The 14,009-nt window shown below is 44.6% G+C and overlaps 1 protein-coding gene across 3 annotated transcripts in view; it reads left to right on the top strand.

Moving 5' to 3' along the window:
* The first annotated feature begins 3,518 nt into the window (after positions 1-3,518).
* Positions 3,519-14,009, top strand: part of LOC106573925 (beta-chimaerin) — a 41,248-nt gene continuing 30,757 nt past the window's right edge. The window contains exons 1-2 of one of the 3 annotated variants that reach the window (XM_045719182.1): positions 3,519-3,711; positions 12,553-12,591. In XM_045719182.1, coding sequence (XP_045575138.1) covers positions 3,672-3,711; positions 12,553-12,591 — 79 coding nt within the window. In that variant the 5' untranslated portion in view covers positions 3,519-3,671. Of the gene's footprint in view, positions 4,099-12,552; positions 12,592-14,009 lie in introns of all 3 variants that reach the window. The other 2 variants (XM_045719181.1, XM_045719184.1) reach the window with 2 other exon arrangements.

Genomic DNA, 14,009 nt, shown 5'->3' with positions numbered 1-14,009 from the left:
TTTTTAGCTTTTTGGTTTTAGATAAATGGATATAGGCCTATTCACATGTTTATCTTGGGTGAATTATTTATGTGCACATGGTTAATAAATGAAGTGAGGCACTAACATTTTTACCAAATGCAGGCTAGAGCCTACACTCAAATTGATACATTCCCCTAATCGTGGGAGACATTTTAGTATGCCTAGCTAAATAGATTTTAAATTGTGTGGTCTGAGAAACACACACATGCATGCTATGTGAGGCAGGGGCGCTGTGTGTGGAGGGAAGTTAGGACGATTCTAAGGGCCTGTGACTGAAAGGGGCCCTAAAAAAGTATTAGAACATTAGGTACATTTCTTTCAATATTAAATGATTGTTTACATCAAATGGTTCGGACCTAACCCCCAAACCAGGCGTGAACGGTACTTGCTAGCAGTGAATTACCGGTGGAGCATGTCTCAGCTTCCTAAAGAAAAATCAGGCTTCCAAAAATGAAAAGAAAGAAAAAGACAGGAGAGAGAAAAGAAAGGGTGAGAGTATGTCACCCAATTTTTCACAAAGGAAGTTGGGTGGAGTCCGTGTGTGGTGGAAATGAACCTGTTAGTTTAGTCCATAGTGAAATGGGCTACTTTTGCTCCCCCTAACATTAGTTAATATCTTCACAGAAAATGTTTACATTTCGCTCCTCTTTTAGCCGACATTTAATCAATGCAGGAAAACTTTTACCAAACTATTCATACTAAATGAGTTGTCCCTGCCCCTGCCTGGTGCCAGGCCCAACAGATGCAGCTTCAGGCTCAGCAGCCCTGTCTCCCCATCCCCATACCCCTGAACCAGCCCTGTCTCCCCATACCCCTGAACCAGCCCTGTCTCCCCATACCCCTGAACCAGCCCTGTCTCCCCATCCCCATACCCCTGAACCAGCCCTGTCTCCCCATCCCCATCCCCCTGAACCAGCCCTGTCTCCCCATCCCCATACCCCTGAACCAGCCCTGTCGCTCCATCCCCATACCCCTGAACCAGCCCTGTCTCCCCATTCCCATACCCCTGAACCAGCCCTGTCTCCCCATCCCCATACCCCTGAACCAGCCCTGTCTCCCCATCCCCATACCTCTGAACCAGCCCTGTCTCCCCATCCCCATACCCCTGAACCAGCCCTGTCTCCCCATCCCCATACCCTGAACCAGCCCTGTCTCCCCATCCCCATACCCCTGAACCAGCCCTGTCTCCCCATCCCCATACCTCTGAACCAGCCCTGTCTCCCCATCCCCATACCCCTGAACCAGCCCTGTCTCCACATCCCCATACCCCTGAACCAGCCCTGTCTCCCCATCCCCATACCCCTGAACCAGCCCTGTCTCCCCATCTCCATACCCCTGAACCAGCCCTGTCTCCACATCCCCATACCCCTGAACCAGCCCTGTCTCCCCATCCCCATACCCCTGAACCAGCCCTACTCCCAACTGAAGAAGGAGGTGAGCAGCATTGTGTTCAATGACATGTCAGTTGGCATAATTGCAGGTAATGTGATTATCCAGTCATGAAACATCTCACTTGACTCAGAAGCAGACAATTTCAGAGCCTTAAAGGAGGAGATGCAGGCTCTTAGAGATGGAAGGGAGCTCCTGTCTGAGGAAACACTGATTGCTACGCAAATGAATGTTGCACCTCAATTTAGCAAGGAACACAGCCGCCAGAGGAAAAGGAAGAGATTCCATGATGAGACCTCTGAAGAGGAGACAGCTCAGGACAGTGTAGGAACGATGTTTCGGAGCACAGTGTTTTTACTGCTATGGACAACATCATAAGTGACTTGGACACTAGGTTCCACACCACTGCAACATTGTAGAATAATCTTCTGCTGTTCTGAAAGTTGGGCAGATTAGTGAGGATAAAGTCCCTTCTGTGTGTCAACCACTGATCATGAAGTATTCCAGAGATCTTACACCTGAACACTGTATATGCTGCCACTTTCTCCCCTAACTTGTCCCTCTTGTTCTCCTGAATGGAATTTGTAAGATGCAGCTGCAAAACATTTCTTGGAGAAGTGTGTATTGCTTTACTTATATTTTCCACACTGCCTGTGACTGTTTCTGGTGGCGAGAGAGCTTTCAGTAAGCTAAAACTGATCAACTATTTGAGGTCCACTATGTCCCAGGGCAGGCTGTGCAGTCTTGCCATGCTGTCCATTGAAAGTCAGTTAGTTAGAAAGCTGGACTTCAAAGACTTGATCAGGGACTTTGCTAGCAAGAAGGCTCGGCGCTGGGCTCTTGGTAAGGCTGAGCAAGGGCCAGTGATAACTGTTAAATGGCATGGCTATGGATATTGGATCACTACACACATGATGCCCACAGGCTGAGAACAAGACTGAGAACAGGCTGAGAACAAGATAAATCTGGATTGCCATAACATTTGTTGTGCACAATCAAGACCCCACGTGGAAGAAACCTATTGATTTGGTGACCTCTTGACCTTTCCTCTGGCGCCATCATCAGGCCTTTTCATTTCCTTTTTGTTTTCCATTTCCACTTTTCCAGCTGCTTCTTTTCTAGTTGGTATGTGTACTTAGTTCAACAATCTGCTGCTGATTTTATTGTTTCGTCTGTTATATCATTCTATAGATGATACAGTTAATTTATTTTAATTGAAGAGGTTCATGTATATTTAAGTTATATTTATTTTATGTTATTCATTCATGTTAAGAGAATTTTCCATTCAAGATTTTTGCCATTAAAATGACATTTAGACTGTAAAAGATGGCCTTTAGCACATTTCTTATAGAGGGTATCAGTCTTCCATCAAATAGTGAATTCCACTGTATGCTGAATGTTGCATGCATGTCTGCAGTGTTATATTTTCACAGCTCGCTGTCAGTAAATATCATACAGTAAATACTGGACTAAAAGAGAGTCGCAAGCCTGCAGAGGTAGAGTTATTTAAAGCTTTGAATGGGTTGATTGGCTTCTGGAGGTGTGTGGTTACAGAAATTGTGCAGGGTTGGTGTGTCCTGTGGTGGTGGGGCCCAATGTGATATATTTTCATAGGGCCCAAAATCCCTGGCTCCGCCCCTGATGTGAGGTGACAAAGGCTGCATTTAGACAGGCAGCCCAATTCTGATATTTTTTCACTAATTGGTCTTTTGACCAATCACATCAGATCTTTTCACATCAATATATTTTTCAGAGCTGATCTGATTGGTCAAACAAAATATCAGAATTGGGCTTCCTGTGCTATAAAAATATAGCCTAGAGAGGACCTATTTTTAGGCTGTTGAAATCAATGTCCTATGGTTTAAAGGGTGTAAATGGACTTGGTTTGGAGATGGACACATGCAATATAGCCGAATACAGTTGTCATCATGTTAATTCTCTGATTAAACATCCTCAAATCTGTATTTTATTCTGGCTATTTGTTATTATTATGGGAGTGGGGACACTGAACCAGCAGCAGCCTGCCCTGCACCCACCCACTCTGTCATCATCATCATCGTCATATTGAAATCAAAGGTCAGAGCTCAGAGGAATAGATCTGCTTCAGATTGACTGGAGTTCAGAGGTCTCTTCTAGTCTACTGAATACTTCCACTTTAAGAAGGCGGCTCCGTCGCAGTGTAGTGTGTTTATACGATCCCAGAAGTGGCACCACCACATGGAAAACGATACTGTGTTTTTAATTCAACATGGCGAAAGCATATGCCGCCCTTCCAGTGGATACATTTGACCAACTTTAATGGTGTGTATAGTTGTGCATTTAGACAAGATGATCGAAAGTTGATATTGTTCCTGTGATCCTGTCTGACTATTTTTACACCACTGCCAGTGAGTGGAGCTACAGTAAATGCGGCAATATACGGCGCGCAGGGAACCGCCAGGGAAACGAATTGAAAGCGCGCTGGAACGTTACACATACAAGAGCAGCAATTCAGAAAACGGACGTAAAATAAACCGTGTTAGTTCGTGCCAAAGCAGCGAGTTAGAGTAGCCTACGCTACGTGAGATGGACGGACTACCGAGCTGTGAGCGCACCTCGACCGACCGCGAGTGAACAGACCGAGCCTGAAGCGGATTGGGATGGCAGCATCCAGCAACTCAAGCCTGTCGGGTTCATCAGTGTCTTCTGGTAAGAGCCCTAAATTAAAATATTTAGTTTGATGAAACAAATAACAAACAATTTACTATATATTATTCGGCCTTAACATTTTATTTGTTAGGCTTTTCAATTATACTATTATCACGCTTGTTATTCTCTCTCTCTTCAATATTTATTGCATAATGCAATTAATATAGGGGCTTGTGAGTTAACCGTGTCAAAGCTGGCATGCTTGAATTTCGTTTGTGATACACATTATGTAACTTAAACAAAATATCGATCTGTGCGTAATTGACAGACATCACCCAATAAGTCACGACGACAGTCGTCTACGTTCGCATCGATAATAATTCATTTCATGCCTCCTCTCATCTCTTGCTCTCTTTCACATCTGCCGCCGCTGAACATAGAATGATAAACGTTCCACTTTCAAGAGCTTGATTGAGAGTGACATACCAGTCTACTCGTTCGCAAATAAAATGTATTTTAACGCATACCTTCTTGCGTCTGGTTTCAGTGAGGAATCATCTTGAATAGGAAGTGAACGCCTCAATGAACAGGCTGAGATTGTAGGGTTGGAATTGTCATTGATATACATCTGTTTTTCTTTGGATAACTACCATTAAATTCTCAATTGTCCCCATAATCCTTGTTGACTGGCCCTTGTGGCCACTGCTATATTCTGTTAGTAGGGGCACCAGGGATGGGGTCCCTCTAACAAAATCTACCATTTTCCATCATGCCCCCATGAAGACTGGGGCTTGATGTGACATTTCAAGAAGACTTGTTTATTGCCAGTAAAACATTTTGAAGTTGGTCACTCACTAGTTGGCAAGATGCCATATATGCTGTTCTGATTGTCTTTAGATGCCTATAGAAGATGCCTAGAAGATTCTCTGGGTTTCTTTAACAAACAACACTTTGCCCTGCACAGTTGACTGTTCCTATGTTCACTGATGGTTTGTGAGACCAGCAACATATGCTTCACTATGGTGGATTTTATTTTAGGGGAGACTTTTCCTCCGGGTAGACAGACACAACACACACACTCTCCCTCTCCTGGCTATTAAACTACTAGAATAACCTCTTCTCCACTGGCATATACCACACACACACACACACACCCTCCCTGTGGTTACTGGCGTGGCCTCCACATACATTAACCAACAGTGATAGGGTTGTTTGTACTTTATACCCTGACAAACATGGGCACCACACGTTTATCTACACTGTGTGTTCAGGAGGAGGCTAGAGCCAGCGACTGCTGTTTCACACTCAGTTATACTGTGTGTTCAGGAGGAGGCTAGAGCCAGAGACTGCTGTTTCACACTCAGTTATACTGTGTGTTCGGGAGGAGGCTAGAGCCAGCGACTGCTGTTTCACACTCGGTTATACTGTGTGTTCAGGAGGAGGCTAGAGCCAGCGACTGCTGTTTCACACTCGGTTATACTGTGTGTTCAGGAGGAGGCTAGAGCCAGAGGCTGCTGTTTCACACTCAGTTATACTGTGTGTTCAGGAGGAGGCTAGAGCCAGCGACTGCTGTTTCACACTCAGTTATACTGTGTGTTCAGGAGGAGGCTAGAGCCAGAGACTGCTGTTTCACACTCAGTTATACTGTGTGTTCAGGAGGAGGCTAGAGCCAGAGACTGCTGTTTCACACTCGGTTATACTGTGTGTTCAGGAGGAGGCTAGAGCCAGAGACTGCTGTTTCACACTCGGTTATACTGTGTGTTCAGGAGGAGGCTAGAGCCAGAGACTGCTGTTTCACACTCGGTTATACTGTGTGTTCAGGAGGAGGCTAGAGCCAGAGACTGCTGTTTCACACTCGGTTATACTGTGTGTTCAGGAGGAGGCTAGAGCCAGCGACTGCTGTTTCACACTCAGTTATACTGTGTGTTCAGGAGGAGGCTAGAGCCAGAGACTGCTGTTTCACACTCGGTTATACTGTGTGTTCGGGAGGAGGCTAGAGCCAGCGACTGCTGTTTCACACTCAGTTATACTGTGTGTTCAGGAGGAGGCTAGAGCCAGAGACTGCTGTTTCACACTCAGTTATACTGTGTGTTCAGGAGGAGGCTAGAGCCAGAGACTGCTGTTTCACACTCAGTTATACTGTGTGTTCAGGAGGAGGCTAGAGCCAGAGACTGCTGTTTCACACTCAGTTATACTGTGTGTTCAGGAGGAGGCTAGAGCCAGCGACTGCTGTTTCACACTCAGTTTGTTTGAGCAGCTGTGGCACTTTTCCAGGTCATATTCTGAACATTTGTGACATCAGTCTCTTCCTATCCTCTACATGATTGACTCAGGTTAAGATAAGTGTGACCAGAAGTTACAGAATGTACAGTGGGGGGGGGGAGTAGCACTGGCCTTTGATCCTATTGCTGCTGGGTCGTCGTTGTCAGAGTGAACATATGATATGATGGCCTGTATTTATTTAATGTCTTCTAATCCCCTACCCAACCATACCACACCACCATACCACTGTCAACTTACTCAGAAGGCTCTGCTGCCCATGGGAGCCAGACACAATGTTTGTATCCCAAATGGTACCCTATTCTCTATGAAGTGCACTACATAAGGAATAGGGAGCCATTTGGGACGCAGGCGATTGGTTCCAGGCTGATACAGGCTGTCTGTGCCGACCTCATACTTCACAGGACATTATCTCATGAGTCCGTTGCCAAAAGCTCTGGATTTACCACTTGACCACTGCATCTTTTTTAAGGGGAAAGTATTTTCTGACTGTGGTGTAGAGGCTTGTCATTATTGTTGGGCTCTCGATATAATTACCAGACGTTACGAGGTGCTGTGCTGCCAGGGACAGAGGGCCTGTCACACATGGCTATCATTATCTTCCTGGAGAGCTTTCTGGCTGACAGAGACATTTTGAATAATCTTTTCTATGAGGCGTATGACTCCATCTGCATCCCAAATGACACCATGTACCCTATATAGTGCACTACTTTTGATCAGTGCCCATAAGGATCTGGTCAAAAGTAGTGTACTATATAGGGAATAGGGTGCCATTTGTGATGCGACCTCAGAAATGAATCTGTGAACACAACACGTTCTGCTTCGCATTAGCCCCTCGGTTTCCTGCTGCTGCCATAAACAAATGTTGCTGTGATGCTGCTGTCTTCAGCTGTTTCTAGGTGACAGTCTCCAGTCTGCAGGCCTTCATTGACTAGACCGTCCTCTCTCGGTGGAGACACAGCGGTTGTATGAGGAAACTACAGTACATGAGCGAGGTCGGTCCAGCCAATCAACTACCAGGATGGACAGAAAGACATCCCACTGTAGGATAATACCAACAAGGTTTATCCATCCCACTGTAGGATAATACCAACCATGTTTATCCATCCCACTGTAGGATAATACCAACCATGTTTATCCATCCCACTGTAGGATAATACCAACCATGTTTATCCATCCCACTGTAGGATAATACCAACCATGTTTATCCATCCCACTGTAGGATAATACCAACAAGGTTTATCCATCCCACTGTAGGATAATACCAACCATGTTTATCCATCCCACTGTAGGATAATACCAACCATGTTTATCCATCCCACTGTAGGATAATACCAACCATGTTTATCCATCCCACTGTAGGATAATACCAACCATGTTTATCCATCCCACTGTAGGATAATACCAACCATGTTTATCCATCCCACTGTAGGATAATACCAACAAGGTTTATCCATCCCACTGTAGGATAATACCAACCATGTTTATCCATCCCACTGTAGGATAATACCAACCATGTTTATCCATCCCACTGTAGGATAATACCAACCATGTTTATCCATCCCACTGTAGGATAATACCAACCATGTTTATCCATCCCACTGTAGGATAATACCAACAAGGTTTATCCATCCCACTGTAGGATAATACCAACCATGTTTATCCATCCCACTGTAGGATAATACCAACCATGTTTATCCATCCCACTGTAGGATAATACCAACCATGTTTATCCATCCCACTGTAGGATAATACCAACAATAGAAATCTGGGTAATACAGTTTTGGAAGAAGATTAGACCATTGATGAAAAGCCATTTCCCAGGCACTGACTTGCACTGTATATTATACTCCAATGGAAAAAAACAAGAGATTAGTGATATTTCACAATCATTTGTCCTTCCCCTGGATAAAAAAACATTTGTAGCTGTGCTTGTGCTGTGCACTGATCTGAGAGACTACTCCTCCGCATTCCTGGCACAGGAGAGCTGAGTAGTGTGTACCAGCACACTGTTAGTCACACAGCTCTCAGCAAACACTCTGCCCTGCTCTGGCTGGGGGATACAGGATGAAAGTGTATCTTGTCTTCTGTCCTAGCCCTGCAACCACACCGTTGGATAGTAATAGAGGCAGGATTTGTGTCTCATAGGATGCATCCCAAATGGCACCCTGTTCCCTATGTAGTGCCCTGGCCCACCAGTGCACTATATAGGAAACAGTGTGCCAATTGTGACGCAGACACAGTCTTGTAAAGGAAGAGAGCCGTCTGTTCTTCAACATCATTATCCTGCAGGTGTTTCTGTCCCACTCTGTTCTGCATCACATAGGCATTTACATGTGGAGTGGAAGCTGTTACTAGTCATGACTAGTCAGGCTTCAGGACAGTACTGGTGTCAACAGATAAGGATTCTGTTTTTTTAACATTGTCGTAACTTCAGGAGGTTCTCACCCTCGAAGTGACTTAAAAAACACAAACTAAACAGTTGTCTGTTTTTATGAAAACAGAAAAAATGTCATGTCTCCATACAGAGATGGTGAGTTGTTTAATGCAACATGTCTGCTGTCTTTCCCTCCATTCATTATTCATTAGAAACCCTGGTTCCCTCAGTGGCTTCCATCATGCAGCCAGGGAATCACATTACCAAACAATGAAGCCTGGCCTGGTGCTAACCTAACCAGCACACTGGGTCTGCAGTCCGAAGGGTTTTCTAACCCACCAAATTGTTATTTATTATGGATCCCCTTTAGTTCCTGCCAAGGCAGCAGCTACTCTTCCTGGGGTTTATTATGGATCCCCTTTAGTTCCTGCCAAGGCAGCAGCTACTCTTCCTGGGGTTTATTATGGATCCCCTTTAGTTCCTGCCAAGGCAGCAGCTACTCTTCCTGGGGTTTATTATGGATCCCCTTTAGTCCCTGCCAAGGCGGCAGCTACTCTTCCTGGGGTTTATTATGGATCCCCTTTAGTTCCTGCCAAGGCAGCAGCTACTCTTCCTGGGGTTTATTATGGATCCCCTTTAGTTCCTGCCAAGGCAGTAGCTATTCTTCCTGGGGTCCAGCAAAATTAAGGCAGTTATACAATTTTAAAAACATTACAATACATTCATAACAGATTTCACAACACACTAAGACCCTCAGCGTGCACACACACATTTTTTTCACACTTGTGTACACACTGTACGTGTGATTGTGCATACCTGTGTGCACACACATCTGTGCATACCTGTGCATGCAAACACACACACCTACTTGCTGTCTGGCTATGCTTGTTTTAGAACAGTTGGATGCACAGATGGTCTCCCTACAGGGGCAGTGCTACATCCCTGTGTGTGTGTTGCCATATGTTGGATGGGTTTAGCTGTCCATATGGATAGTGATGATGTTGAGAGGAGCGTGGGGTCTCTTTCTGTGAACAGGCGTGTTCCAGGGTGATTCCACACCAGCGGGAGAGGATACTAATGTAAAAGCATATTAAACATCCTTCCTCCCAATGAAATTTCCATGTGAGAATTCCCAGAACAATTTGAGATACCAAAAATATTTTCCGCTCACGTGGAATCTACATTTTGTTAAATCTTGCTTGAGCACAAGTCCTCCCAGGGGAGGACGTCTTTGCTAAGCTTGATCTTTATTCATCTCTTATTCTCTTTGCTTCCAAAACAAACACCCGGAGAACACGCTGTAATTATTTGATCAAATTCTTCCAGTGACTGGTGAGTAACGGAGGGCAACACAATGAATATCCTATCTGTCTGTCTCCTGAGGGGGTAACCCTTACCCTCCAGCTACTGTGAGTGTGAGTTCTCTCACTATTCTTCCTCCACAACACAGGCTGCAGGAGTTAAACTTTCCCTATTTGAAATTCGGTCTCAAACCAGTATATCTTCTTCAGCTTTCCCAAACCCTTTCTTAGGCCTACGCATACAGCACACTCCACCAATCATGTCATATCATTTAAGCGTGTTATAACAAGTCCTTATCTTGTGCTTTGCCAAATGTGGCATAGCCCTTATGCCATCCATTTAATATGACCTTAAACTCCTTTAGAGCAGTATGTGTCAGCTCTTGGCCTGCCCTGAAGGACCTCCAGCCCAGACAATACCCTTCCAGAATAACCAGTTATTAAAAAGAGAGCATTCTCCAAATGATCCGCAGTAGAATCATTTAATTTTGATTTGCGTCTCTGCTCTGGCGAATAATGACCAAGCTTCTGAGTTTCTGTAGACAAGTGACACATCCAGTATATCACTGTAGACATACAGTATGGTTCATTTCCTAATGGCTCCCTATTCCCCCTCTTATCTTTTTATTTAACTAGGCAAGTCAGTTAAGAACAAATTCTTATTTTCAAAGACAGCCTATTTTCAAAGACGGCCTAGGAACGGTGGGTTAACTGGATGTGGTCATGGGAACAGGGTGCCACTTGGGTCCCACACTGAATATGCACCTCAAAGCTCTCTCATAGTAACTGTATGGAAATTGCCAATGATGACAACAAAAGTCAGTGTGGTTGACATGGTGATCCAGTGGACCTGTCACTCATCCAGACTAAACTTACTGTGACGGTCATTGTCTGATTGGTTCCAGACAATAACAGTAGGCAGGTTTGGTCTGCCAGTGAGTCGTTGACTATAAATATAGTGCACTACTGAGAGTGAGAGCACAATGACACACACCTGGCTCTTCTTGACTCTCTCAGGTGGGCCTGTGGTAGCCATAGGGTAGTTAGCATGTAGCCCGTCCCCTGGGGGGGACAGTGGGTTGCCATATTGACCCCTAGATGGATGTCCCTGGGTCTTTTTAAATTAACTCTGTGTATTTGACCTTTTTAATGTGATTCATTGTTCACACGCAGTTACTCCAGCTGTGGGTGAGATCCTTCCACCGGGAACAGTAGAGAGATGTGATGCATTAAGGACACATTCTATCATTCCACCTGCTGCAGTATTACTAGCTACATTTACACAATGATACTTGACTAAGTGTCTAAGGTAGCAGAGGACTTAAGCCTACAGTAGGTTTCTACGTTTCTGGGTTAGTTGGCATGCACAGCCTTGCCAGCCTGAGATCCATAGTATAGCCATACTAATTCATTAGATATGCTTGTATACTGTAACAGTACATGACTATGTCAAGGTACTTATGGTGCGTATAGTAGGTAGTATATTATGCAGGAGGAAGTTGTACCATCTTATGAGTTACCAAGGGAACACGGTGGGCATGATGACAGAGTACAAGGAGTAAGAAATTGTGGTTACATTTTCCTTCACTAAACACAAACCTCAACCGTCCATGCAATTAAAGTAGCACATTTCCCCTTAGGTTACAGCAGATCCCATGGGTATTGGGCTGGAAATTGCATTTCCACATTTTTCTAATTTGCCTTGCCCTTCTTGGGTAATGAATACTGTGTATCATCATCATGGCATAATGCTAGCCTTTAAAGGTGTTTATAAAGATGGATCTGTGAAGAAGGGACATATCCCTGGGCTGCACTAGGTGCTATAGATCTGTTGTGTGGCAACCTTGGCAGCATCCCAAATCGTATCCTATTCCCTACATAGTGCTTTAGTGCACTACTTTTGACCAATGTAGGGAATAGGGTGCCATTGGGAGCCTGTTAAGTAAAATAATAAGGTGGACATGTACTGATGTTCCTTGAAGCAGGGAGACTGAATAAAACTATTCACTTACTGAGCAATGAGTATCTCAAGAGGCTTCAGTGTGAATAAACCCTGTGTATAATTATGCTAGTCTAGCAGAATAACTAGACAGATGTAAACAACCCTGAAATAACCATGGTGATGAGTTCATAATCCATTCAGAGTGAATGTAACTGGGATGCAGAGAGACAGACAATTCACCCAAGAAAGAATAAAACGGTTCTATATGCCTGTTGTCTAACCCCTTTAACTCCCTTCTGTCTAGTTCTGAACACTCTCTGTCTCTCTGTCCAATTTAAGGGCTTTATTGGCATTGGAAACATGTTTGCCAAAGCAAGTGAAATAGATCATATAAAAAAGTAACAGTAAACATGACACTTACAGAATTTCCAAAAGAAAGACATTTCAAATGTAGTGTGTGTGTGTGTGTGTGTGTGTGTATGTATATATATTTCTTGTGGCAACAGGTCACAAATCTTGCTGCTGTGATGGCAGACTGTGGTATTTCACCCAATGGATGTGGGAGTCTGTCTCTCTCTCTGACCACTAACCCGCCTCCTGTGTTGTCGTTTCAGATCCTGAGGATTACCAACCGCCCATATGGAAGTCTTACTGTAAGTGTCTAAAGTACTGTTTATCCACTGTAAAGTCATTGGTTGTCCATGAGGAATGTGGAACGCTAGAAGCCTAGTCATCATGGCCGCCAGGCTGCTACATGTCACTACAAAGGACTCTTATGTGATCATATAAGGATATTAAAGCAGAAATACTTTCATCTGTTACAGTTAGTGTGTACAGTAAGGCTTCTTGGGACGCGCCATGCCTCAGAACAGCTTCCTGTTTCTTCTCTCTCTTCTCCAGTCTTCTAACACTAGCTGAGAGATATTTTTAGAGCTCACCAGTGGAGGCTGCTGAGGGGAGGACGGCTCTTAATAATGTCTGGAATGGAATGGTGTCATACACAACCATGTTCATGTTACCATTCCATTCACTCCATTCCAGGCATTATTATGAGCCGTTCTCCCCCTCAGCAGCCTCCACTGGAGCTCACTATGTCTTCATGTTCGTGGAAGACGTCCAGGTCTTGCTGGTTGACGTGAATTGTCCCGACTAAAACAAACTCAGTCAGGAGTCTGCCTCCTCCCGCATGGAAAGTCTGTTGTGGGGAAGATCCAGTACAGAAACTTAACCTGTTACACTACTCCCAATGCTGTTACATTACAATGAGGAAACGGCACTACTCCCAATGCTGTGTTACATTACAACGAGGAAACGGCACTACTCCCAATGCTGTGTTACATTACAATGAGGAAACGGCACTACTCCCAATGCTGTGTTACATTACAACGAGGAAACGGCACTACTCCCAATGCTGTGTTACATTACAACGAGGAAACGGCACTACTCCCAATGCTGTGTTACATTACAATGAGGAAACGGCACTACTCCCAATGCTGTGTTACATTACAACGAGGAAACGGCACTACTCCCAATGCTGTGTTACATTACAATGAGGAAACGGCACTACTCCCAATGCTGTGTTACATTACAACGAGGAAACGGCACTACTCCCAATGCTGTGTTACATTACAATGAGGAAACGGCACTACTCCCAATGCTGTGTTACATTACAATGAGGAAACGGCACTACTCCCAATGCTGTGTTACATTACAACGAGGAAACGGCACTACTCCCAATGCTGTGTTACATTACAACGAGGAAACGGCACTACTCCCAATGCTGTGTTACATTACAACGAGGAAACGGCACTACTCCCAATGCTGTGTTACATTACAATGAGGAAACGGCACTACTCCCAATGCTGTGTTACATTACAACGAGGAAACGGCACTACTCCCAATGCTGTGTTACATTACAACGAGGAAACGGCACTACTCCCAATGCTGTGTTACATTACAACGAGGAAACGGCACTACTCCCAATGCTGTGTTACATTACAATGAGGAAACGGCACTACTCCCAATGCTGTGTTACATTACAATGAGGAAACGGCACTACTCCCAATGCGGT

Source organism: Salmo salar, chromosome ssa05 (assembly GCF_905237065.1).
Source record: "Salmo salar chromosome ssa05, Ssal_v3.1, whole genome shotgun sequence".
NCBI classification, from domain to species: domain Eukaryota; kingdom Metazoa; phylum Chordata; class Actinopteri; order Salmoniformes; family Salmonidae; genus Salmo; species Salmo salar.
The sequence above is the reverse complement of the archived record's forward strand: the minus strand, read 5'-3'. Positions and strand labels throughout refer to the sequence as shown.